General features: G+C 45.7%; 2 protein-coding genes across 14 annotated transcripts in view; one reads left to right on the top strand and one right to left on the bottom strand.

The window, feature by feature from the left end:
- REEP1 (receptor accessory protein 1) overlaps positions 1-22,010 on the top strand; it is a 71,017-nt gene extending 49,007 nt beyond the window's left edge. For 4 of the 12 annotated variants that reach the window (XM_075752757.1, XM_075752752.1, XM_075752754.1 and 1 more), the window contains 3 exons: positions 6,990-7,025; positions 15,647-15,786; positions 18,142-22,010. In XM_075752757.1, the coding sequence (XP_075608872.1) occupies positions 6,990-7,025; positions 15,647-15,786; positions 18,142-18,213 (248 nt within the window). In that variant the 3' untranslated portion in view covers positions 18,214-22,010. Of the gene's footprint in view, positions 1-6,989; positions 7,026-9,598; positions 9,628-10,949; positions 11,211-11,256; positions 11,361-15,646; positions 15,787-18,141 lie in introns of those variants that run through there. The other 8 variants (XM_075752762.1, XM_075752763.1, XM_075752760.1 and 5 more) reach the window with 7 other exon arrangements.
- A 716-nt stretch (positions 22,011-22,726) lies between these two features.
- MRPL35 (mitochondrial ribosomal protein L35) lies at positions 22,727-24,701 on the bottom strand. 2 transcript variants are annotated; one of them, XM_075752750.1, is made up of 4 exons: positions 24,632-24,701; positions 24,013-24,184; positions 23,318-23,462; positions 22,727-23,088 (listed from the first exon to the last, which is right to left on the bottom strand). In XM_075752750.1, the coding sequence occupies exons 1-4, from the start codon at positions 24,684-24,686 to the stop codon at positions 22,900-22,902; spliced, it is 561 nt and encodes a 186-aa protein (XP_075608865.1). In that variant the 5' UTR covers positions 24,687-24,701; the 3' UTR covers positions 22,727-22,899. The 2 variants fall into 2 exon arrangements, with proteins under 2 accessions (XP_075608865.1, XP_075608866.1); XM_075752751.1 differs by lacking the exon at positions 24,632-24,701 and adding an exon at positions 24,358-24,607.
- Positions 24,702-24,749: the final 48 nt, after the last annotated feature.

Genomic DNA, 24,749 nt, shown 5'->3' with positions numbered 1-24,749 from the left:
CTGGTACCAAGGACTGGACTCGAGCATGGAAGGGAGCCAGCATCAGTCCTTGCAACTTGAACTGAAAAGTTAGGCTCTGGGCTGGGGGCTGCAAGCTGTGGTGGGTTTTCAATGAGGGGGCTAACAGAGGTGCAGAAAGGGGGGGTAAGGATGCACAGTAGTGGACAAGGGTCATTATTATCATCAAAGTCTCCAAATGGTGATACAGCCTCTCTCTGTCATCTAAACATAAATGTGAGTTCTAATGGATATCTGGTTTGAGTGAGGCCCACTTGTGCTTCTTCTGAACTGTACAGTAGCTGTTACAACACTTGACAGTTGTAGTTCTAGAACTTTATCACTGATGAAGCCTACTGAGAAATAAAACCCATATAAAGCACTCCTAGAAGCAAGGACCAAGACCTGACAGCCGTTTACGATATGAGGGATGTCTGCATAAGCACCGTTATGCAAAACAAGTCTCTCTGAAGGGCAATGGTTTGTTTTCAAATTCTGAAAGAACAAGAGTAAGAAACATGGTGGGAATAAGATCCATTCCTGAGGATTTAGTTACAAAAATTTATTTCAAACTTGGTTAAAGAAATCTTTGTGAGCCCAGATCCGAAAAAGTTTGATTGGAGATAGCTTTGCAGATTAGATCTCAAAAATTGAGACATGGAGGTTTATCCCAAGCAGGGGGTTCCAGATGCCCTCTGGGATTTCTGAACACCAGCAAGGATCGTGCAACTCGGCTGCTGTGATGAGAAGCCACAGAAAGTTGCAGGCATGCTGCACTTGGTAGCTTGTGAAACATATGCTGGCAAGTTTGAAATTTAGCAGTTTCGGCTTGTGTGTGTTGAGGTCTGTGCAAACGTTCACTGTGATTCAAGCCTGTGTAGATTACTACCCTTTTAGCTTGTTTTAGTTTTGGAATGTATTAGAAATGTCTTGTCCTGACCTTCCTAAGAGTAACCGTCAAGCCCTTTACAAATTCTGAGAATTAGAGCTCACAAACTTCTCTGTTTAATTTTTTTTAAATGTTATCTGTTGAATAAATTCTGTTTACAGGTAAACTGAAATAGCTAATTATAGCTCTATCTGTCCCATCTCACTTAGTGATTTCATTGAGGTCCCTAATCTAGGAGCCCGCTTGCAGGCCCCTTCTCCACCCACAGACAATACGGAGAGATACCTCCAGAGGGTGATTTCATTCACAGGTGGTGGCATCATGCTATGTGGAAGACTACGGCCACAGTCTTGCTCTCACTTTTAATCAGATTAAGTGGAAGATGTGGCCCTGGTCTCTCCAGTCCCTGTGTGGGCACAATTATGTATGTAGTGAGAATGACTAGAGGGGTGAATTGATCAGAGTCATAACTATCGTATGTGTGTATGGAAGAGTGTGTGATCTGTCAGCGAGACTGTATCACATCCTGAGGGCCATATTCGGGGTGAGATGACACTGTTGTAGGCACACCAAGCCCAGACATGGTCCCATCACTCCACCTTCCATATTTGTTTAGTTGGAGTGTTGCACATAAGAAAGGGACAGACCAAATTTGCTACTGCCTATTAGTATGCTGTATATACATGTAATATATACATATGAGTATGTGCATTAGCAGTCACTACAGAAGAGCTAACACACAGCTATTTTTCCTGTCCCAAAGCCCTCAGATAACACAAAAGTCCATGTCAGCAGTCCCCACTGTCTCACAGAAACATTAGACTTCTCTTTATATTCCTGCTTTAGAGATAATGGGACTTAGTAGGTCTGACATCAGAGGGAGTCAGCAAAAATACCCCAGACGGTCTATTTGACATGAGGATGACTCAGCCGAAGACCTCACCTTTCTTGTAAAAGGTCTTTCTAACCAGCTGTTAGAAAAGCCTGGCAGCAGCAGCAGAGATACACGAAATGTCTTTAAGAACATTAATAGAGTGCCTGGCTGGGGCTGCAAACGTTGTACCCTTGGTCAGACTAGAAATCCTGCTTTGTGGAGACTTTGAGGGAAGGCTTGAAGAGACAGGTCCTGTGTCTGCAGAAGAAGTAGTGTGGTGGTCAGGAGGCAAGACTGTGAGTTAGGACACACGAATTCACACCCCACCTTATTGCAAAATACTGGTATGACCTGGAGTGTACCTTTGTTCCTCAGTGTGTCTGTAAAACAGAACAAATTTTACTTCCCCCACCCAAGTCCTGAAAGCCATATGTGGTAGAGCATGCTTGTGTATTTTAAGGTCAATACCTTAGAAGATTTCTTATGTGGCTTTCTTGCATACCTTACTTCAGTGATTATAACATATAAAATACCTGTGGAAAAGTCTTGTCTGTGAATTGATCTCAGAAGGTTTCTCTGTTCGTAGTAACAGTGTTCTGTCTTGCCACTGCTTCTGAGAAGTTTCTGGACAACTGAAATGTCCCTTTTTATGTTTTCCCTTGGTTTATTCTGTCCTTTGTTTCCCAGTCCAGGCATTTGAGAAGCTGCATGTGGGTGTGCTGGGATCTTGATGACTTGCTTGGGTGTGCTGGGATCTTGATGACTTGCTGATCTGGGTGCCACTCTTACAGCCATTCTTCTGCCATTTGCTCATTCAGGTGCTTCCACGCATTTCCTTGCATCCTCCATCCCTGCCAACCTATTGCAGTCCTCTGCAAGTGCAGCTCTCAAAGTCACTGCCTGAATTTACAACTGCTCGATAACTGTGGCAGGGACGGGAACCTAAAGTGTTATCTGGACTGATGTGTTGAGGAGTGCTGCTGCACGTGGGGTTTGCCTGAGGAAGGGGGCATTGCTAGGCCACGGCCAACCTTACCTGTGGAAAAGCCAAGCACTGCTGTAGCAGGTGTAACCCTTTTTGCTTTGGGACTGGCATCCCCATGCCTGGGAGTGTGTGTGAGCATGACGCAGTCGTACGAGGGTCATGGTCTTTGATGAAGGAGTACAAACATAGATTGCCTATGGGAGTACTTTTAAAGCTTCCTTTATTTCTGTCATACGGCTGTCAGGGATACACAAAGGCTGAAGACTGCGCTTTCCATCTAGCACAGGCTCTTAATTTTCTCTACAGGAGAGACAGCCATGTCAAAGAGAGGATGGTAGCCTTGTGATAACGAGATGTTAAGTGCTCACCTCAGGTGATAGAATGGCATAGCTACGGTCACTCAAGCTATCCAGTAGTAAAGAGCTCTGGACTCGGGAAGAAACCCTGCAAATGGTGTAGCCATGCTCCTAAGGCAGCAAACCCACCCTGGAAATAACAAGAGTTTTCTCACGCTGTCAGGATTTCACAGCAAAACCTGCCAGCGCGCAGGGAGCTGCCCTGCTGCTCTTGGTCTCTGTGGCAGTCCTCAAGCTGTGAATGAATGGCTAGTGGGAGCATGTCCTGGGAAGTACTGTTATTGCTTGCCCTCTTATTATACGTTGTCCTCCACAGCTGCTGCCAGCTACTGCAAGTGACAGGTGACAGACCTGACCAGACTCTTCATCAGATCTGGCACTGCTATCCTTAATTTCTTGAATGTTCACTTTTATATTCACATGCCCATATTTTTTCCTGTTGGTTAAATCAGCTTAAGAGCACTTGTGGGACCTACATTAAATTAGTGTTTGATCCAGATAAAAAATACTTTCTTTTACTATTTTTGAGGGATTATTTTTACCTCAGACCCATTTGCTGATCCACCTTACTGAGAGCCTCCAAAATAACTTTTTTGGGAGACCTGTGGAGAAATACATTATGAGATCAAGTGGCCAGGAACAAGAAGCTCCTCAAGCCAGCTTTGCTGCTGAAGACATGGTGCATGGAGGCACCCCTCCGCAGTAAGGCAAAGACAAAAGATGGCTCTTTAGATCAAGGTTACAAGATTTTAGATGCGTCCCATTCCCCAAGCAGTGGAAACACAGCCAGATCTGGTGTGGAACTTCATGTTGCTCAGTTCCAGTCCTGTTGTGTGACTCTGTTTAAGAGCAGATATGATATCTGAATGAAAGTTATTTGGAAAGATGGGGAGTGGAGAGAGATCTATTGTTTTCCCTGCACAGATGAGGCTGCTGAAGCTCAGGTTTGTTGGTATGAACACCTCCACTCCTCCTGTGAGCACCAGGAGTGGTTCAGATTCTGGTTTCACATTTCTTGGGCATGCTTCCAAGTCTACTGGACTCTCCTGACACCAGTGGGCTTTGGCTGTGGCCAAAAACTGGCTGCAGGACCACGCTGTACTCAGGCTACATTAAATAACCACTCAGCTTGTTTCATTTCCATTGTTGTTATTTTTATAATGTGACTGGTGCTGGTTAGATGGATTTGCAACTCTCTGAATCCTCTCTTGACGCAAAGCACCGTGTGAAGAGCTTGGCATTTAGTTAGTAATGACCACATGCCGACACAGCAAAGGTTTATTTTTGCCTGCTGAAGACTGTCTTATGAGACCAAGCAATAGAATATGCAAGAGTTGCCTTTGGGACAAGGGGAATTATCCTTGCTTTTCCTCTACCTTTTGCTGATTTTTTTTTTCCCTCTACCTTTTGCTGTCTTTCCTGTCTCTCAATGGTGCCCGCTATATGCTGGGCAGTCCCGCTCATGCAGACAGCCATCCACACGAGCAGGACTGCTCAGCATATAGCTCACTTCAGGTTCTCCAAGTGCTCCAGGTGAATTCACACCCATCCCACAGAATGACCCTTCTCCTCCCACCCCATCAAGAGCCACACGCAGATGACACAAAGGAGCAAAAGCTGCTTTCACCATGATTTGTGTGTGGTTGCTGACCCTACGCACAGCACATTACGTGAGGCATCGCTGCTGCTCCTGTGAAGCACGTGCACACCTTCCTTTGACACTTACCGAGGAAACACAACGATTGTCCTTCCTCCACATAGCAGGCCCACCACCTGTCCTCTTCATCTGATCTTTCGCTTTGCTCTTAGTTCAGTGTTTCACGATTTAGTGTCCTGGCACCCTAATGATAGTGTGTGATACTTTAGCTTCCATGCCTGTTCCAGCCTGTGCTTCTTCCACAGGCAAAAGTGCCCCTTTCCTTTGGGAACTGTAAAAGTCGTGTGGCTACTCATCATTATGGAAAACTGGAAACTCCAGAACGACATTTTCAAATATTTTTCAAGGTAATCCTGTTGTTCTGGCAAATGTCCGGTAACAATCCACGTACAGATGTATCTTTATTAGCAGTGGGGAGCTTTTACACTTCTTAATCTTACGGTATTGCATTAAAAACATCCTGGACAGTGCAGATAAAACTTGTTCCCTTGCAATGGCTGGTGAGTGACATGTGTGACTTCAGGAGTAGGATATTAGTCACTGTGTCAGACAGCTCAATCCCATAGCTGATGCAAACATGTCTCACGGTTGCTGATGTCAGCGGAAACCTCCAGTGTGGGCTGGGCACTGGAGGCCAGCTTTGCTTGGGTGAGTCAGTGGGACATACCTCAGCAGCAGGATATTTCTGCTGCATCACGGGATGGTCAGTGTCCAGAGCTGACACTGTCTGGGCCGAAGGATCACGTGCTACGGAGACACCCTCTGTATTGCCCAGACCAAGCTTACCCCAGGCAGAGATCCTTTTCAGGTGGAATTGTTTCAGAGCAGAAGTGTGCAGTGTGCTTTCTAATACTCTCCACTCCTCTGTGCAGGAGAGATTCAAGGCTGTTTCTTGGTTTTTACTTACACTCTGAAGGCTTTGCAGGACAGAACAAAGGTGGGGGAATACCAACATTCAGGATACGTGTAGATAGCTCAGTCCCCACCAGCCAGAAAAACTCCAGAAAGATGTGTGATAACAACTCATGTATATATTTGTTGTATGAGCCCTCTTTTGTGTAAAATTGGAGTCCAAGCCCACATCAGGCCTCTTGGGGTTCATGAGAGTTGTTCTCTTTTATACAAAGGCCAGTTTCACAGCAGCATCCAGCCAACATGAGCCAGCACTCCTGCTGAAATGGTATGGGTATGACCTTTGCTTCTGCCTTGTACCATGCTTTCCCTTGGACATATTTAAATCTTATTTATATATGCTGAGCCCAGTCAGGGAGCTGGTTCAAGTTAAATGCTGTTCCTTGCTTCCAGGTTGCTCTTGACCTGGGTCAGATCCTCATGCCAGTAGAGAGCAGCAGCAAAGACATCAGCAATGGGACAGGGAAGGTGGAGGCCAGAGCGCAAGGGGCAATGGGACATCTGCTTTCAGCAGCACCACTGGTTTAAAATGACTGTGAAACTATGGAAGAACTTTCAGTGTCCGCAGTGCTGGATAATTGTAACCAAAGAAATAACACAGAGCTCAAACCTTTTTTTTCCTCTAAAAGCTTCTTTTATCTGGAGTCATTGATGCCACTGTGAGGAATAAAATGGAAGGCCCAAACTGGAAATCATTTCTAGGCTGTTTCCTGGAGCACAAACTATCCACAAGATGAAGCTGTAAAGGTCACACTTCTTTGAACAGCTGTGAATCACCTGCATTTGCACAGAAGGGTGCAATGCAATTCCCTTGGTTGCTTTCATCCTTACGGTAATTCCATTAAAATATAATTCCTGCAGGAGTCCTCAGCATGTTCCTGATTTAGGAAGATCAGGGATCTGTGGATAGTTTGCCTTCAGAAGCTGTGTGAATGGTTGCACCAGTGCTTGTAGAAGTCTACATCTACTGAAAAAACACCCATGCGTGTAGCAATACAAGTCCCAGTATTGCACCCTGTGTTTATTATCACACAGCCTTTTGTGCTGTGTTGCCCATTGCTTATGCACGCTCCCAGGCCCCTCTAGTCAGGAGTTATTTCTGTTTAGTGATCTGAGAACAGAGCCAGGGAGCTGTACGTAATCCCAGCCTTAACACCCATTAGGCACGTCCCTGGGTCTGTGCTCCGTGCTGATAAATAGAAACAATCGTCTTTTAATGCACAGGGGGGACACAAAATCCACCTCAAAATGATACCAAGTGTTTTCTGAGAGATAGTAGCTTAGCCTGATGAGTTCCTAATGCTCAGCTCTTCTTTCAGTGTGCACGTGTTGCTCAGTATGCCGACTCCTCAGAGGTGAGTGCTGGATTTCCTGTGCCCCGATACCCATGCATCCCTTTTGGGCATGGCTGCGTTCCCCAGCCTGGCTTCCTCCTACTGCTCGTACTCACTGGGTTTTGTAACACCAGGGGAAGGCCAGGCTGTGAGCAAGTTTGTGAGCTGTGTGTGTGCTGATGGCAAGTATTGCGCTGTTTCTCACCTTACTGACCCGTGTTACCCAAGGCTGGGGAGCGTTTCTCTGGAGAAAAACTTCAGTCCTTTCTGTTCTAGAGGATGTAACCACTGTTCTTGCTGCACCAGAGTAACTCCTCTGCCCCATATCCCCCCGTGCTAGTGTAAAACCACTAGGAACACGGCAAGACCAAACGTCTCTCAGTCCCAACCCTGTTTTGCTCTGTTCCCTAAGGACTGGCACGTGTTTCTCTGTTGGTGGAGAGCACACTTGTATTTGGGATGAGCAACGTATATAGCAAAGCGTAGTAGCAGACCGTGGTATGACAAAATAGGGTTGAACAGACTCTTCCTGCTTCAGTCTGTCCTAGAGCTGTTTTTGAAAAATGTCCCACTGTCCCTAGCATTTCTTGTGTTTACAAACTCAGGAGTGTAGTGAACAGTTTAGCTGCCCATGGTCTTTTCAATGCTGTGCCTATTAGCTTGGTTGCTAAGAGCTGAGCCGTATCATTTCTGTATTTTGTCCCAGTGGCAGATGAAAGGAGGGGGAGGCCTCTGATTTGGGTGTGCCAGAGGATGGGGCTGCCAAGCAGCTTGTCTAGGGAGAAAGAAGAAATCCAGACTGGCAGTGTCTCCTGTTGGTCGAAGCAAAAGACCTTCGTAACTCCTTTACTTCTCTCATCTGATGTACTTTTTTTTTATTTTGCATACTGCAATCAGCCTGGGGACAGCAGCAGAGGGACTGAATGTGCTGCCACCCTGCTGCAGCCATTGCTGCTGGTTCATGTCCCTTCCAGGGTATCGGGGTGTACCTTCCCACTGCCTTGCACCTGATGTGCTATGCAGCCCTGTGCAGCATTAGTGCTTGGAGGCTGGTGATCTCAGCCTGACACTGTCTCCTTTCACGCTGCGTAGGTGGCAAACCAACCCTCCTACTTGGTTTGTCACCCCCTCCATTGTCCTTTTCTGGTTCTTTGCACTAGCACATTTGGGCTGAGTGTGCCAGTGTGCAGGAGAAAGAAGCCTGTTTGAGCTGGTGCTTGTTTAAGCAATCATGAAACGCTTGTATTCGCAGTGCATTTTATTAGCACCTTTCTAATTTTAGCCTAAACCAATTTTATGGATTTGACTTCAAAAGTGTTACTTATAAAAAGAATCACCAAATCCTTAAGTGCTTAATAGTCATGAGTTAATCTTAGGAAAGTCATTTGATGATGGTAAAGGAGTAATCAGTCCAATATGTTTACAAATTGGGCCCAAAGACATATTGATCTGGTTTAAATTGCATGCCCTGTCTTTCAGATTGGCTTGTCTTACTATTTTATTCCCTCTGGCATAATGCAGTCCCTTGGACCATGTCAATAGGGATATGCTGAGGCTCTATCTCATAGAGGGTTCATTCTGTCTCCACAGGCTGCCATTTCTCTGTCTCCAAGGCAATAGATGCATTAATGCACTCTCAGACAACGGCCAGCCGTTTAAAACGCTCCTTTGTAAGTGCAGCTTTGGTAGCTTAGAGAGCTGACTACGTAATGCGAACACATTTTCTCAACACCACAATAAGCAAGGGAAAGAAAGAAGCTAAGGTTGTTTAGCTAGGACTAAGTTGTCCTAAACTGTTGGCACTCATCTTTCCTTGGTGCAAACTTTTGTGTAGCCCATTTCAGAGTACAATCATTAATGGTACTCATTTCCAAAAATTCTATAATCTAAATGGGCAGATAGTCAAGCCTTACCTCAAGCAGGAGTATTAAAGCCTGGTTTAGAGCCATGATGCAGCGTTTTTGACAGGAGCAGTTGCCTTAATGCTTTTGTGGGTGAAGCTCAATTGTTTCTCTCCCTGTCTGACTCATAGAAACCCCTACAGCTCTTAGGAGAGCACAGGCTGGTGGGAGCAAAGTCTGCCCATGCTGCTCCCTCGATGATACTCTGAGAGAAGGTTTCATGAGGATGTAGCCATGGAGTGTGCATTTATGCAGAGACTGAAGCCCAGGCTGAGTGTCACGTAAGCTCCCCCTCTACAGGGGCAGATCTGTCAGTGGTGACGGGCTCCTCTGCTGCTGAAGCTGTTTGCTTCACAGAAGAACTCTTTCCTTCCCAGCTGGCTCACTCCAGCCAGCCTCACAGTCTGCACGTGACAAAGCATTGACACAATTCAGGACATTCATCCTCCTTTGCTCTGGGCAGCTTCACTAAATGCAGGCGTGTTCCACTACATATACTCAGCGTGTCTTGACAGCTTCTGCATTAGCTCTTCTTGCTCTTGTTCAGTGGCGGGCCTTTGCTGGCAAAACTCCTTCCAGGTCTTTACACAGGTTTCTGATTTATCTCTTCTACGTTCACGGCCTATGGAAAGTCAGGCTGCAGCATTAGGGAACAACAGCACAATTATGTAAAAGCTCTTTTTCCCCCTTCAGGAAGGACAGAGTGAAAATCTCCAGGGATATCTGTTTGTCTTTTGGCAGTGCCTGGTGTAAATGCTTAAACACTGGTCAATATTAAACAAGCTTGCTTGGAACTGGCATTTAAGAAGTAACAAATATTTTATTCGGTGGTATTGTCTCAACTAACAACTCTTAGATGCTGTTGCAAAGACCTGTGGCATGGTTGAGAGGGAGGAACAATTTTAATCCTTGCAGAGAATAAATATATCTAGCAGATATTGAAGAATCAGCTGTGTATCAGGAGAACTGTTGCGGCTGCATGTATTTGAGGGGACATTTAATACTAAAATGCTGATCAGGAGCCTTAGGCAAATGTAAGAAATGTGCAAGGACATTACCGATGAATGGGACTGGTTTTTGAGTGTGCACCACAGGGTTGTGCTCCACAGCAGTGACTGATACAGTAATGTATGCCTTAAAAACTACAGCTCAGTGGTGACTGTCACCTAGCCATCAGTCAGCCATCCACAAGGTGTTGCAGCATAAAGCCAAGCCCCTGGAGTTTTTCCAATACAATAATGTTGGATCTCTTCCTACATGTGATTGTCACCCTGAAGACGAGGTGACAGATCACACACAATCAACAGTACAGCTCAGCGAGGACTTTAATGGGACAGTCACTTAATTGTGTTTTAAACAAATCACCTTATTGGTATATTAGATGTATCCAACCCCTTCTTTGTGGTATGCTACAGATTGCACATGAGATTATTACAGTGGAAAGTACTCTTAAAAAACTAATTGACTTTGCGTCAAGGGTTTTTTTCATATATCTCTGAACTAATTCAATTAAATGGTGTGAGTGGTTTCATTATTTTTTTTCTTAGCCAGCGCTTGTTCCAGGGATTTTTTTTTTTTAACCTTTTTCTCATTGAACTTAAAGAACAAATGACAACTTTCCATTGCTCTAGGCATTTTGTTCCTTAAAACTTCCCGTTACTAAATGTTGAATCAAATTTTTACAAGGATGATTTGCATCACTTTGCAAACTGAATGGCAAACTGAATGGTAACTCTGAATGGCAATTTGGGAATTTCTCAGGGCATTTATAATTATTTTCATACTTCTTTTGGTTATTTCAGAGAAGGAAAAATTTTCATAGAAAATCAGTAGGTTCTTTTCAGTACACTTGGCATTTTACCAACAGAAAGTTAAAGCATTAATTGTTGTTTAATAAACTCCAGTTGAACCACAGATATTATGAAAGCAACAGTGAAGATTTCTGTGCTCTGAAACAATGTTCCCCCTCTGCACCCAAATGTTTTCCCCTAACAATTTATTCTTTCCTTTTCTCTATGTAAATATTATGGGACTCTGATGTAAGTGTTACAGATTGCATGAGTTTTCTTCTGAGGTGTTTGGAGTAGACTAGCACTTAACAACTTAATCATTTGTGGGATGTGTTTTCATTAACGGATGACTTTGTTGATGTGATTAGAATTGTTTGCTTTGGTTGCACTTGACTCCAGCTTTGGAAAGGATGTCTGCCTCTGTTTTGTGGTTCCTGGGCAGTGTGTGCTGGTGGAGGTGGCTGCTCCTGACTTCTTGGTTTGGCAATGAAAACTGTTGGGGAAGTACGTGACTTGGGTCAATGTCTTTTGGAAATGATGGCAAATTTATCTTTGTTGCAGGGAAAAGAAGCTGATCGCCATCGTATAATAAATATCTGTTCTCTTGCTCTTATTAAGTCGTGTGTAAACCTCTTTATATGAATTATCCCCTAGAAAGGCTTAGCTTTGGAGTGACTTTATCTTCCATTACTATAATACAATACCTTGCTCCTGGCTTGTGCAGTCTGTGACCGTAGTTTTCCCCATTGCTCCCAAGGAATTACACTGATGTGAGGAAGAAGTACTGCCCAGCAAAATAAGGGCAACGGTCCAGATTCTCTCAATGGCATTGGGGTTCCAGATTCCCACTCTAACTGTATTTAAGTGTCCAAATTTTTCAGAGGATCTAGATGAAAGTCAGTTGCTCGTCTGTAATTAGAGTGGGCCAAGTCCTGACCTCTGTTACACTCATGAAAATCCATAGGAGTTACTTTGGATTTACACAGCAACATAAATCAGAGCCTGAATCAAAGCAATTGCCGAAAACAACAGCACACTACTGAATCCCATTTGTTGCTGTGGAAAGAGTTTTGCAAGTGAAATTTCTTAGCCCTTGTAGAATCAGAGATTAAAGATGACGATGATCTGGCCCTACATTCCCTTGTCCATGCTGGGTTGTTCCCTGTGGTGCATTTAATAGCTTAGATCCCAATTCTGCAGAGCACTCAAATATCTACTTTAACTTAGGATATGCCCAGCTTCAGGGCTTCCCACCCAATGTGTTGGTTATATTGGTTTGCTTTGAAGGAATTAGGATCGGATGATAGGAACCAGAATTATGGGGTCCATTTCCTTAGACTGTTTACATCAGATTCTGTCTTGCCTTAGTGAGGAGAGAAGTGTAATCTGGTCTAGATACTGAAAAGACACTTGCAAGAGGCAGAAGCAGCTTTCACCCTAGCACACCAGCCGATTTCCCATTTCTGCAGCAATTCTGCTCTTCCATGCAAAGGTGTGGAGCCATACATGTAACAGGTGGAGACACCCGAAACACAGCTCTGAGCCAGACAGTGAGAGTCTCCCAAAGACAAGAGAACCAGGGGAGATGTCTGGTGTGTGGTCCATGCATTTACACAGCCACGTCCTGGCTGTGACACAGTCCCCAAGGCTGTCAGCTGCTTCCCTGGAGCAGCACAGGCTGCTGGCTCTGCCACTTTGGGGACATCTGATAGTGGCCTGAGGCCCCACAGCCTCAGATCCTAAAGACAGCTCTTAGAAACACACAGGAGGTCACCCAAGGCCAAGTGCTGTCCTCAAGAAGCCTGTGCCAACCCTGACAACATGTTTTGCTCCTTAGTCTTCACCTTCTCCAGAAACAAACGTTGGTGTCCCAGAATCCATCCATTCACTTTAAACCTCCATCTCCTTTCTCACTAATTCTTCACACGTGTGCTTATTATTCTGGTTAATCCCCTGCTTTACATTTTCTCCTGCAGAGGACTCACTCTCTTGGTGTAAGAAAACTAGTTTCTTATCCTGTCATCACTATTCACAAAACACCCCAATTTTACAGATGGCACTGATGCAGCAGCAGCCCTTTGGAGATTAGTTGCCTCCAGTCCAACAACAGCATAATGCTTCCACAAATGTGGGATAAAGTCTGGCACCCCAGATCAATACGACTTTGGGATTGCCCACAATACAGATGTCCTACCTGAGGCAGGATGGGCAGGGAATCCTCCCTTCTTGCTCCAGGCCTTAAAGAAAGGGCCGTGTGTATTCAAAGTCTGCTCTTGTCAGTGGTCAGAAATGTAGTGGAAAGACCTGAGAGAGTCCCGCTTCTTTCTTTTTCTGGTTCAGTGAGGCTGAAGCAAAACTGTTCCCCATTTGGCTGGTCTTCAGTGCCTCATTCACAATGAGACGGAGCAGAGGAGAAGAGGGCATCAGCCCAACTTCCAGTGGACTTTACAGACGTCTCTGCTGCAGGCGTCAAAGCGGCATGTGCCAGCTTGGAGGCTGAACTCTCCTCTTGATCTTCACAGAAGCAGCTCCAGGACATGGATGTGACGCTCAGGCTGGTGAGGAGACTAGAGGAGCCTGCGGGAGGCTGTGCCTCTGCTGTGCCTGTTGCAGAGACAGGTGCCGCGGGTGGCAGAGCTGCCTGGATATCTTTTTCGCCCAGTACCCAATTCAAGAGAGACAATAATAATGGAGAAAGCAGTGTGTGCTGGAAAAACAGGGGCTTCGTGGGAGCATTATCAGGGCTGACGGTTCCTTCTGTCTCCTTTTGCAGCGAAGCAGCTGGCTGTAGGAGAAGGGGAGCAGGGGACATTTGCCTAATCGTGTATGCTCTCAACTTCAGCAGCGAGTGTCTCCACACTCTGGTCACTGAATGCTCTAATTCTGGTTCTCCAATACCCCTCCATCCCATCCTCTTTTTCCTGGGGAAAGCTGTTGTCTCCTTGCAGCAGCACATGGTCATGCGTGTGTTGGTGGGCCACCGTGCAAACCTCAGTGAGGCAGTTGAAAGAAGTCCTGACCCGCTTTTACAATCTGGAGACAAACTCCCTAAAGTTCAGTCTGCAGTCCACATCTGAGGGACCTCTGGGGAAGAGGGCAGCTGGGAGCAGTCAAATGAATTGGTGTTGGGGGCAGTGCTTGGCCTCCAGGCTGTAGATTTGGGCATGATCGGTTCAGGGTATTGCTCAAGCTCTGAAAAAATGGCATTTAAAACAAACTTGACTCCATTTTTCATTGGCTTAGAGAGTCACCAAGGACCAGTTCCCACATCCAAGATGATCTAAGTTAGGCTCCTCCTGAATACCTCACTCTCCAAGTGGAAGGATAAAATAGTAATTAAAATGTTCCTGTACTGCTTTGCTATGTGATCTAGACAACATTTAATTCTCCTCACAGTGTAGTCTTAACACTACAGTTATACATAGAAAAACCCCAATTCAGCATTATCTCGGGCCTCTCTGCAACATGACTATCAGCATTTTCAGTACAGCTGGGAAAAAAGTCAACTTCCAGCTCTTCCTGGAAACCTGTGTCTTCCAGCCTGCCCATGCAAGTGGTGATAAAGGAGTAGAAACACAGGGTCAGTGGCCAGACAATGGTGTGCACTGCTCTCTCGAGCAGCAGCCGCATCCTGTGGGCAGAAGGCAGGGGCCAAGAGCGTTTAGCTGCTGACTTGAATTTGGCACTGGAGAGAGCCCCAGTGACCTGCTCATGACTTGTGGTGTTGCTGTAGCCAAATCACTTCCCCTTTGTCTCTCAATTACTCAACTGAAAGAACTGTTGGAGAATTCAGTTCTTCTGTGCTTTAAGGATCTAAATGGATTAATAAGTCTTAAATGTTTAAGAATCCTCTTTGGTTTTAGTCTTTGGACCAGCAGAGTCTTACAGTCAGGCTGAGACAAGAAGCACAGAGCATTATTTCTATGTATGTTCATACAACAGTCTAAGAATAGAGCAAATAATTGTGATCAATGCCATCTAAACAGCAAATGCTTCCACTCCCGACATGTTTCAGAATGAAAAAAGCATGTCAGTTAAGCAGAGAAGGCTCCAGCCCTGCTGATAAGAAACTGTCTGTGGATCTGCAAGAAGCTTGGTCATTCTCGGAGTCCTTTGTTGTACCTCTTGCTTTGGACTGGCTATTGAAAATACCGTCTTGCTTCACTATCTGGATTTAAGGCAGCAAATGGATCGTGTTGTGCAACTTGAGCAGCCCCACAAAGATCGTGCCCTAAGTTACATGGATAAGAATCACCAAGCAGACGTTAGTGGTCTGCAGTCACGGGGCCATAGTCTGCTGTCAGATCTGTCAGTGGAGTTAATGCTCCTTAAGATTTACTCCAGAGTGGCAGAAGAGAGACTTTTCTCCACTTCCTCAGGGTCCATTCAATGCCTGCTGAAGCTTTTGGTTAATTTCACTGGATCTCGGACTGGGTGCTTGGCTTGAGCTCTCTCAGCTTCAAATCTATAAGTGCTGCTGTGCTCCAGATTTCTGTATCCCAGGCAGTGCTCTCTCTACTGACCAGAGGACTTCAACACTCATTTGGTGTCTTCTAGAGGATACTCCTTCTGGAAGCAGTAGATGCAGGAACTATGGATGGAATCGGCAATTCAAGAAATCAGCTATTTTATTTATCCCTGAGCCAAACAAACAAACAAACAAACAATCTTTTTCTAGAGTCAACCTCCAGAACATCAGAGGCTGTGAATTTAGTCTCAAGTCTATGTAAAATAATCCAAATAGAGCTTATAATGGCTTCATAACAAGAGCCTTTTGATTTCTAACCCCACAGCTGCTGTTACTAGAGTGTGATGTGTGAACCTTCTGTCTATTAATCCCTGGAAGATGCATGGCTTTGCAGTGAGGTGGTATTTGGCAGACCATGAATCAGTCACTGATTTCCTCATCCTTTGTCTTCACGTTTAGACTGCACATGGCCATGTTAAATAGGTGTGGACAATAAGTATGAAAAGCCACCTGAGGCAAACTGTGAAACAAAAGGCTCTGTGTTCTCAGATGATGAAGAGAACGATTCATTGGATTGTGCATCCATGAACAAAAGGCCCAAAAAGAAGGATCAACCCCTTGAGGTACAAGGCGCCTCGTTCTATGACATTCCTTGAATCTTCGACCGAATGAATATCTCTCTTTGCTCTAAAAACACTGACTCCAAACAATACATTCCTGGTCTTTCAAGGGTGGGTCTTGCTAGGTGTTATCGCACTTTGCTGCACCTGTGGATTTCCTGAAAGAAGTCCGAGTTTGTGCCGGTGGAGATAACAGTTCTACAGGGCTTCAGAGTTGGATCTGAGTTGCAAAACTTGGATCTAGCTCGAAACCACGTGCTAATGTGGAGGTATGTGGGTGAGAGGGTTTGGTTATCAACAGCTAGTTCATTTTTTGTGTCTGTAGAGGAAAATATATTCTCACCCCCAAGGTAGGATAGTTAACGGTGAGAACAGCCAGCCCCCACAGCTGGAGCACTCACAGTTCAGACCGCGGTCCCTTTCACTTGAGTTCACACCTAACCAAACCCCACCGACAGCAGCAGCAGTTCTTCCTTCGACACCTCGATAGGTTTTTGAATCAGGCATGGTATTAACGAGTATGCTTTGAGTTGCTTCATGGAAACAAAAGAACTAAAGGAGATGCAGATCTCACACTATGGTTTGCCAAAAGCAATTTTAGCAGCATTTTGTTGTGGAGGAAATAAAACCTCCATGGGAGATGCTGTAGGCAAAGACTCCTTCCAGATCTGGGCAGGGGGGATGGAGCCACAGCCAGCAGCTCTCAGATCCAAGCCAGGAGAACTGGGTTTATTCCACCCACCCCTTGGCTCAGTGTGAGGGAGCAGGAGAGGTGTGGTTTGGTTAGCAGTTGTATGTCCTTCTGGTGGGTTGTCCTACCTCTGGAGGCTCTCACCAAAAGCTGGGCTGCCCTGTTCTTACCATGGAAAGATGCAGCCCCTCTAGCTACTGTCAGATTAGATGTTAGGAAGAAATTCTTCACTGTGAGGGTGGTGAGGCACTGGCACAGGTTGTCCAGAGAAGTTGTGGATGCCCCATCCCTGGCAGTGTTCAAGGCCAGGTTGGATGGGGCTTTGGGCAACCTGGGCTAGTGGAGGGTGTCCCTGCCCGTGGCAGGAGGTTGGAACCAGATGGTCTTGAAGATCCCTTCCAACCCAAACCATTCTGTGATTCTATATGATTCTGTGATTCACAGTGGGGACTTAGGCTAAGATTTCAAGGTTGGAAGACAAGGTGAGGTGGTGGAGTAATCTCATCTCTCTGAGAAACCACTTTGATTTATGGGCAAGCTGGAAGAGATGGAGAGTAAGATGGAGTCTAAACCAAACCTCACCATACTGCAGATCTTTATCTATATGACTATTTTACCTTGCTGCATCACGGGAATGTGGAAATACAGCATGATCCTGGGTTTGAAAGTCCTATAAAATAGAAGTGACAGAGTCCTCATTTATGAATGGTAAGACCCCGTCATAGTCTTACAGGTAAATAGGTTGATGCTATATAGAAATTATATACAGAAAATAAAGCTTTGGATATTTATGTAAATGGAGTAGAAGTGCTTACCAGGCCGTGCAGTGTTGCATGATGCTATGACAGGCCTCCATGCAGAGAATTTGTTCTCCTCCGCAACATCTGGTAACCATTTCTTTTTGTGAAGCTCACAAGACACAATGCCATGTCAAAGCTCTTCTGAGAGAAGTATGCGTTGCAGATTGGGGTTTTTTTTCGTTTGTTTGGTCTTCTAGTCTACCTAATTTCTGTCTCAGTCTGGGGAACAGGGTTAATCACAGTAAACCAGTTTCATGGAGTTGGTCTGGCTCCTCCTGGGCATTCAGGGCTCCTTTTTAAAACTCTCTGCATCAGCTAACTGCAAGGCAGAATTGCAATAGTTGGCTTCTAAAAAAATTTCAATGGATCGTGTCTCGCCTGTCTCCCAAGCGAGGGGCTGATCTTTTGTGAGAATTACAGGTCGATGTGTTTCACCTTGGGGACCCTTTCAGCTCTGTAATGCCCCAATAAGCTGTACTCTCAGAGGGACTGTGTAGGTGGGCTGGGAGACACCAGAGCTGGCTTTCTGCCACTCGTTTCTTCTCTTAATCCAAGAGCTGCTGTAGATGGCACCAATTTGTCCTGACTCCTTCAACCATTATGTTATTAGCAATCTTTAGCCGCACCTCTAACCAAGCGCCAGAGGGGAAGGTGTAACCTGGGTAAAGGACTACAATGAGTTTCTTAAAGGGGTTAGTCCTCAGCTGGTCATTCATTAATGATCTGCAGGGCCAAGATCTGCTTCTCCGTTACTTCATGCCTGGAATAGGATCAGTACCACAGAGGTGCCACAAAGATGGGTGAGTTTTAAGGAAAGAAAAATTGTTTCGTATTATGCCGCTGACATTTTCTCTCGCTTTTCTGCAGGCACCGCCTAGGACCCTTAGACCTCGCTTCAGGAAGAAAAGTACCTCGTCCTCCGCCACTGAAACAATGTGAGTGCAATGAGCCAATAGCACCAAGATCCACAGAATGTCTCTCTTCTGCCTTAAAGAGCTACTCATTAATAATGTAGGAAACAGCAGTGGGATGGATGTGCTTTGATGTACAGCATTGTAGACATGGCCTTTCTCTTTCCTCTCTCTGTATCCTTCTGTTACACGCTTCTTGCGTTTGTCTGTGATGTGGGTAGGACAGTCTGGCAGACACCTGCAGGTTAAGAGCCCTTGTTTCGTTTGCAGAGTGTACACCCACTCGCAGTAGTTCTGTAAGACTGTTCGTTCACAACTCTCATTTGTGTCTGCATAGCTCTAGCTCTGTGAATGCACAGCGGAAACAAAAATAATCAGTTACTCACGATGATACATTGACAGTGTATTTATTTATGGCTTTACCATTAATGAAGTGGATTTGCAGACACCATGGATTACTCTTTCCTCCCTTCCTCCTCAAGACTGTGAAAAATGTAACAAATGTCAAAGTGCTTTGACTGTACCAAATGTCCAAAATTCATTAGCGAAAGCTGAGCTGCAACTCCATTTCTCTTTCTGCAAGTAAATCACGTGTTCTAGGAAAATCATTGTGCTAAAAACCATAGAGACAGAACCACTTACAGAGGACGAGGAAGAGATGTGGAAGAGAAAATAAATGGTTTCAACGATGTAACGAAGGGGGAGTCTTAAATTTTATCAGCCTGAGCCAGGAGAGTATTGTGTGGAAAATGACAGCGGCTAGAACAACTAGATCGTATTGCTTGCGGCAAATGTTCTACTGCTGGTTTTAAAATGTAAGCGAGCCAGGCTTTTACTAGCTGCAGCGACAAAGTTAGAGTCACTTCAGTGACGCACTTCCAGGGGAAAACGCACCTCTCTCCCCTGCCTGCACCAGTGTCAGTCCCAGCGCTCCGCTTTCCCGGCAAGGTGCTGCTGTTGAGCAGAGCAGGGTGCTGGGTCTGAGCTGCTTTTTGAAGCCTGGAGTTTGGTTAGAACCACAAGAATCAGATGGAGTGGTGTATTTTTATCCATATATAAATGAGAAATATAAAAGAAGAGGAAGACGTGGTAGGGTTTGTGTATTTGTGCTTCAAGTTGGTGTCTCTTGTAAGTGTTGAGCATGTGAGATTCACGCATAAGTTAATTACGTGGCCCTTTGTGTTTGCTCTTGGAACCTGTCACATCATAGACTAGAAAAACATTTAGCATTACGTAGGATGTGCCATCACTAATGGATCAGTACACAGGCTTGATGGTGAACAGTACCGTTAATCTAGTTCAGGTGCAGCAGGCCAGGATGTCAACAGCCGGCTGGAGTGTATCAGGCTCAGAGATAAATCTGAAGTGGCCTTTGAAACCTTTTCTCTGCCGGATATGCATCGATATCCCAGCTGTTCCTGTCCGATGGATCCCGAGGTTTCCCCCAGAGCTTCCTATGCGTGTGGGGAAGAGAGAAATAAATTATACGTACGCACAAATGTTTATCATCTGACCTGGCTAAGAAGTGGAAAAAGCAAGCAGTTACCTCATCTCCTCTGTCTGCCACAGTATTTGGCCTCATTACCTGAGAATTTTATTTCCTTTACATGTGCTAATTCAGTCATATTTTGCAATGAGTAAGAAGGAAAAAGTCTTCAGAAAGTAAATTGTAAAAAACCAACAAACCTGTCTAAATAGCAGTTACAGAAGAGTCAGTCCTTGGAAGATACTCAGCAAAAGCTTTGAGGAGCTAAGCTTGTGTGTTTTATTTTTAAGCAGCTTTCGAGTTCATTTGATTTCTTTTGGCAAACATTAAAAAGAAGCAGAAAAACTGCCTGCAGTGTTAGCAGAAAATAAAATCCTGTTGCAAGCAAGCTACGTTTCCCTGCTCTGTGATGGGCTGCCATAAGATAAAAAGGCAGCTGACAAGTTTGCACTGAATTATGCCAAAAACCCCCAGTAACATAGAGCTACACATCATCTGACAAATTCTATTCTCAGACACGCTGTATTAACTTCATTGATTCTCACTAAAATTATTAAATGTGCGTCTAATCTGCTGTGTTACTGTAAACTTGACTGTTGAGCATTTCTGAAGTGCTGAGGTGAAATAGTTGACAAGGGAGTTGCCTTATATCTCTCAAAACATTCAATGTATAAATGAGAAAAATAAACCTTTTCGTATCTCTGGCAAAAATGCATTAATTTATCAACCGAGCTGTATATTTGTGTATAGATAGACAAGAAATGCGAATGCCTAACCACGTGCACTTTGTGCTGTAGTGTTCTGTATACGGAAGAGAATGGTCGTTTGCTTTTGATTCCTCATCTTCCACACACAGGTTGTTTACAGGTGTCGCCCCAACTCCGTCATTTCACTCTTCGGCTGCCTGCGTTCACGCAGAATAACCACTGGACACGAAGTGTCTTTGTCGCAGTTTTTCTCTTGAGCCTCTGCCAAGGAACAAACCCGATTCCTGCGCTGATGCTGACCCCACCTGGCAAAGGAGAGTTTGCAGGACTCGAGCAAAGAGAGGACGCCTGGATGGTGGCTTTTAGGTGGGTGGTGATGGGGAGCAGTTCTCAGCTCCGAGGGTGCAAGCCAGCTAACTGCTTGTAGATTACTCCTCCTAAAAGCAAGCAATCTTTCAGCTGATGGTTTAAAATAGCAACAGATCTGGCTGAAGTAAGCAGAGCCTGGCTATAGGGGACTTTGAGGCAGCCGGCCTCTATGGGTGCTGCAGGGCGGGCAGGCACCTCCTGACTGCTCGGAGATGGCCTGAGAACATACCCTGAAAGGAACAGGCCAGCCTAGAAAATACAGCCCTTACCCAGCCCAAGGCTCAAGTCAAACTTGCATTATATGATGAGCGAGTAAAATTGAGGCTGAGGGGAAGGAAACCGCAGCTGGAGATGGTCCATGGAAAATGGGCCCATGAATTACCTCACCCATTTACCGTAAATCCACCTCAATTCTGGCTAAGCTTGAGCAGCTCGGTGCAGTCCTCCACACCTCCTTTCTCATCGTAGGGGCCAGTGTCAGCGCAGTTATAGCCATTGCCAATTGCTGAATCAGGATCGCATCAAATACAGCCAAGACAGACTTCACGTGTACCGCTGTCACCTTGGAATTAATCCCACGCTACTCTAAATTGTGTCAGTGCAAACCCAGCGCAGAAGGAAAGGAGAATCGGGTTAGTTATTCCTAATGAGAGGGAGAAAGCTGCTCGGAGAGACACAATGCTCCCCAGCCTCATGTAAACAACCTGCTGCCTCTGACTGCTCTGAAGTGTTCTCACATCGTGATGAAACCCTTGTACGTGTGACCGAATGCTCGTTAATCACAGTCTCCTCGTTGCTGTTTGTTTTGCATCTAGCACCCTATTTGAAATAGAGAGTTGGGATTTGCGTTTAGACAAACTATTTAAGGATCCTCATTGTGCACTTCACGTGATTTCTTTCCTGTGATGGGTAGAAAAGATCTGTGATGAAATGGTAAACTTCATGCCTCACAAGGATGGCCATTACAACAGTATTCCAAAGGTTGATGTTTTGCTGGTTTTGTTATACTGCTTGATATACATCTTGAATAAAGTCTTAATCTTTTCTTTAAAAAAAAAAGGAAAAAAAAAAAAGGAAGAAAACCTCTTTAGAGTCTGTTCAATGTATCTGGCAGGCCAGAATAATTACTTTGATCGCTGTATTATTTTTATCTCAATTCTGGCTGACTGTATATAGATGTATTCACTAAGTGCTGCATGTCCTTCAGAACTTCTTTCTGTATTATGAACTGGAAAAAAAAAAAAATACAGCTACTGAACACTCTTTCTAAGTAGTGAATTCATTGCACAGCAAAGCATCTCTTGCCATGCAGGTGGCTCTGGAGCTGACAACCAGCAACTAGCTGCTCAGTAATGGATTAATTAGTGAACGTTTTGAAGCTAACAGAAGCAACTCCTTTCACCCCCTTGCAGGGAAAACCTTTGATGTAGCCCGTAGTGAAACCAGTTGCATCATACACTCCAGCAGAACCCTGTAAGAAATCCTTGGGTTTGTTCCATATATACACGGGATCAGAGCTACACAGTATGAGGTATAATTAGGCTTAAAGAAAGAATAAACAAGAAAATGCTCAGAACTGACTGCTTGTGCATATAAGTGTAGGACCTGAAGAGTATGTTGTTCTACCACTCAAAAACCAACACAGGACACAAAACGTGAGTCTTGTAATGAAATCTGGTGGCCAGTACATTTTTAAATCCATTTCAAAATCTGGATGTAGCCATGAAACATTGGGGTTTTTTCTATGCTCTAGCACGGAGACATGACAACAGCTTCTCTGGTACCATGACAGGCACTAGTACTGAAATGGACTCCGCTCTTCTTTCTCCCCTTTCATTCAATGAGCTACCAGTAAGTTAGACTATCCATCCATGTACTTACCTTATACACAACCACAGGAAGCCAACAGATGTCAGAACATATTGGTGACCAGCTCAACCTCTGTCAGTAAAACACAAATCGCAGCTCAAAACAAAAAATTCTTGAATATTCCTTTATTTTGGGCACTGATGCCCATAATTCTGACCAGATGATATGCATATGTTTATTTAGAAAAGTAACAGCCATTACAGGTTTGCATTCTCAAATTAAGACCACAGCACATGTACCACCCCCTCTTTCCTAGAGGGACGCAAAAATGAAACCAGGATTTCTACACACGAAGATTCGTGCGATCGTGATACTTCTGGTAGGGATCATCAACATACCAATTCCTTCTTTTCCAGAAGGAAGTGGTCATTTTATCAAGGAGTTTACATTGCGTTCTAGTGCACAGCACCAGCTCTCTCAAACGCTTCTTCTGGGCAGTTGACTTCTTCCACAGTTTCTTCTTATAACCAGCCTGTCAGAAGAAAACACACACAAGACTTTTAAGTGGGTTGCTGCAAATACACATACATGGCAATACTGATAAGTAAACCAGAACAAATTCCCCCCTTTCAGGAAGATGGGGGTCCTCTGGAGCTTTTTTTAACTTCCATACCAGCTGCTGCCCTCTAATGGAAGGAAAACAATTAGCCCACTGACTGTAAACATGCTTTTATTACAAGAAAAAAAAAAAAAAATCTTACCTTTCTCCTAACCCAAAGGCCATTGTGCAGCCGGAGAAACCTATCGGTGACAGCTTTCACGGTTTTCCTCTTCCCATTCCGCAAGCTGTAGTAAGTGAGAGTTCTCACCGGCTGCTGAAGTATACTTGGAAGTAGAGATGTGATGCTAAAAAAAAGCACCCCCAAAAGAAGGAAAAAAATAGAACGGGAATGAAACATCTTTCTCTAAAAGTTGCCCCGGGCTTTTTCACATAAAGAGTAATCAGAACTGGCTGTGGCTTGTTTGAAGGAGGTTAACAAGAACTCATCAAACACTGCAGCACAGCAATTAATGAGTGTGTATGTGTGAACGCTAACGGCCATGCTGGACTCCAGTCAAAATTCATCTCAAAGTTAGTCCACACAGAACAGCTTTCTTCATCCACTAAAAGTGCTCAAACACTCAAGAACTGTTACTGCCATTCAGAAATTACTTTTAGCCTATTAATCATCAGCCAGAGAAACGGTGCCGATTATAACAAGGCTTTTTTGTAAAGCCTATGCCTGTAAACTATACTCCATTTTACATCCTGCTTCAAGCATTACGCTGAGCAGAAGTGGGAGACTTGGGGCTAAGAGAGAGGCCCGTTTGCTGGAGCAAAGAGCAGCCCAAGCAGCGTCTCAGAGCCCCACACAAACCTTTCCAGCTTTCTCCCCAAGAACGGCGCAGACCGTACCTGCTGAGGACCGAGGGGACGCCTCCCCCGGGCAGGTTCCCCCAGGGCAGCCGCGGTTTCCACAGCGGGGCCGGTGCCCGCACCTGCCTGACGCACCGGGCGGAGAGGCCGGAGAGAGCGCGTCCCGCGCCGGGGATGAGGGCAGCCCGCGGGGCCCAGCGCCGCAGAATCCCTGCGGAGGACCAGACCCTCAGGGCACGGCCGAACCCACCGGGCAGGGCCGGACCCTCCGGAGACTCCCCGCGATACCGCCCCGCACCGCCATTTCACAGGCAGGCAGCTCCCCCCCCCCGCCCCCGCCCGACATGGCCGCCCGCCTTCCCTCAGCGCCCGCGCGTCACCCACCCGCCACAGCCCCGCGCGCCGCCGCAGCCGCCATGTCGCAGCGGCCAGGCCACGGCAGCCGGCGAAGGTCACGCTGCGTGGAGGGCGGGGCGGCGCCGTGCCCCGCCCAGCAGGGCGCTGCCTGAGGCGGCTTCAGACCGCCCTGTTCTCGCTACAAGGGGCGCCGTAGCCCCGGCCCGCCTCATCCCCCGACCGCAGGGCCGGGGGTAACTGCTGCCCGCCTCGGAGGGCGCCATACGGCCGCACCGGGCCATTCCCCCCGCGCATGCGCCACCGGGACTGCCCCCTGTCAGGGACACGCTACCGGCGAAGGGATGTTGCGTTTCCATACGTCCCGTTCCGTCTCCTCTGATTGGACGCGCGGCCCGTCACTCTTCGCTGGCAGCGGCCAC

Source organism: Balearica regulorum, chromosome 4, assembly GCF_011004875.1.
Source record: "Balearica regulorum gibbericeps isolate bBalReg1 chromosome 4, bBalReg1.pri, whole genome shotgun sequence".
In the NCBI taxonomy this organism is placed as follows: Eukaryota; Metazoa; Chordata; class Aves; order Gruiformes; family Gruidae; genus Balearica; species Balearica regulorum.
This window is presented reverse-complemented; position numbering and strand designations above follow the sequence as displayed.

Excerpts from the sequence above, each read along its gene's own strand:
- MRPL35 (XM_075752750.1), bottom strand. The coding sequence starts at position 24,686 with ATGGAAACGCAACATCCCTTCGCCGGTAGCGTGTCCCTGACAGGGGGC. Across the intron at positions 23,463-24,012 it reads GTCCCCTCGGTCCTCAGCAG|CATCACATCTCTACTTCCAA; the intron begins GTACGGTCTGCG and ends GCTTTTTTTTAG. Across the intron at positions 23,089-23,317 it reads GCCTTTGGGTTAGGAGAAAG|GCTGGTTATAAGAAGAAACT; the intron begins GTAAGATTTTTT and ends TTCTTCTGACAG.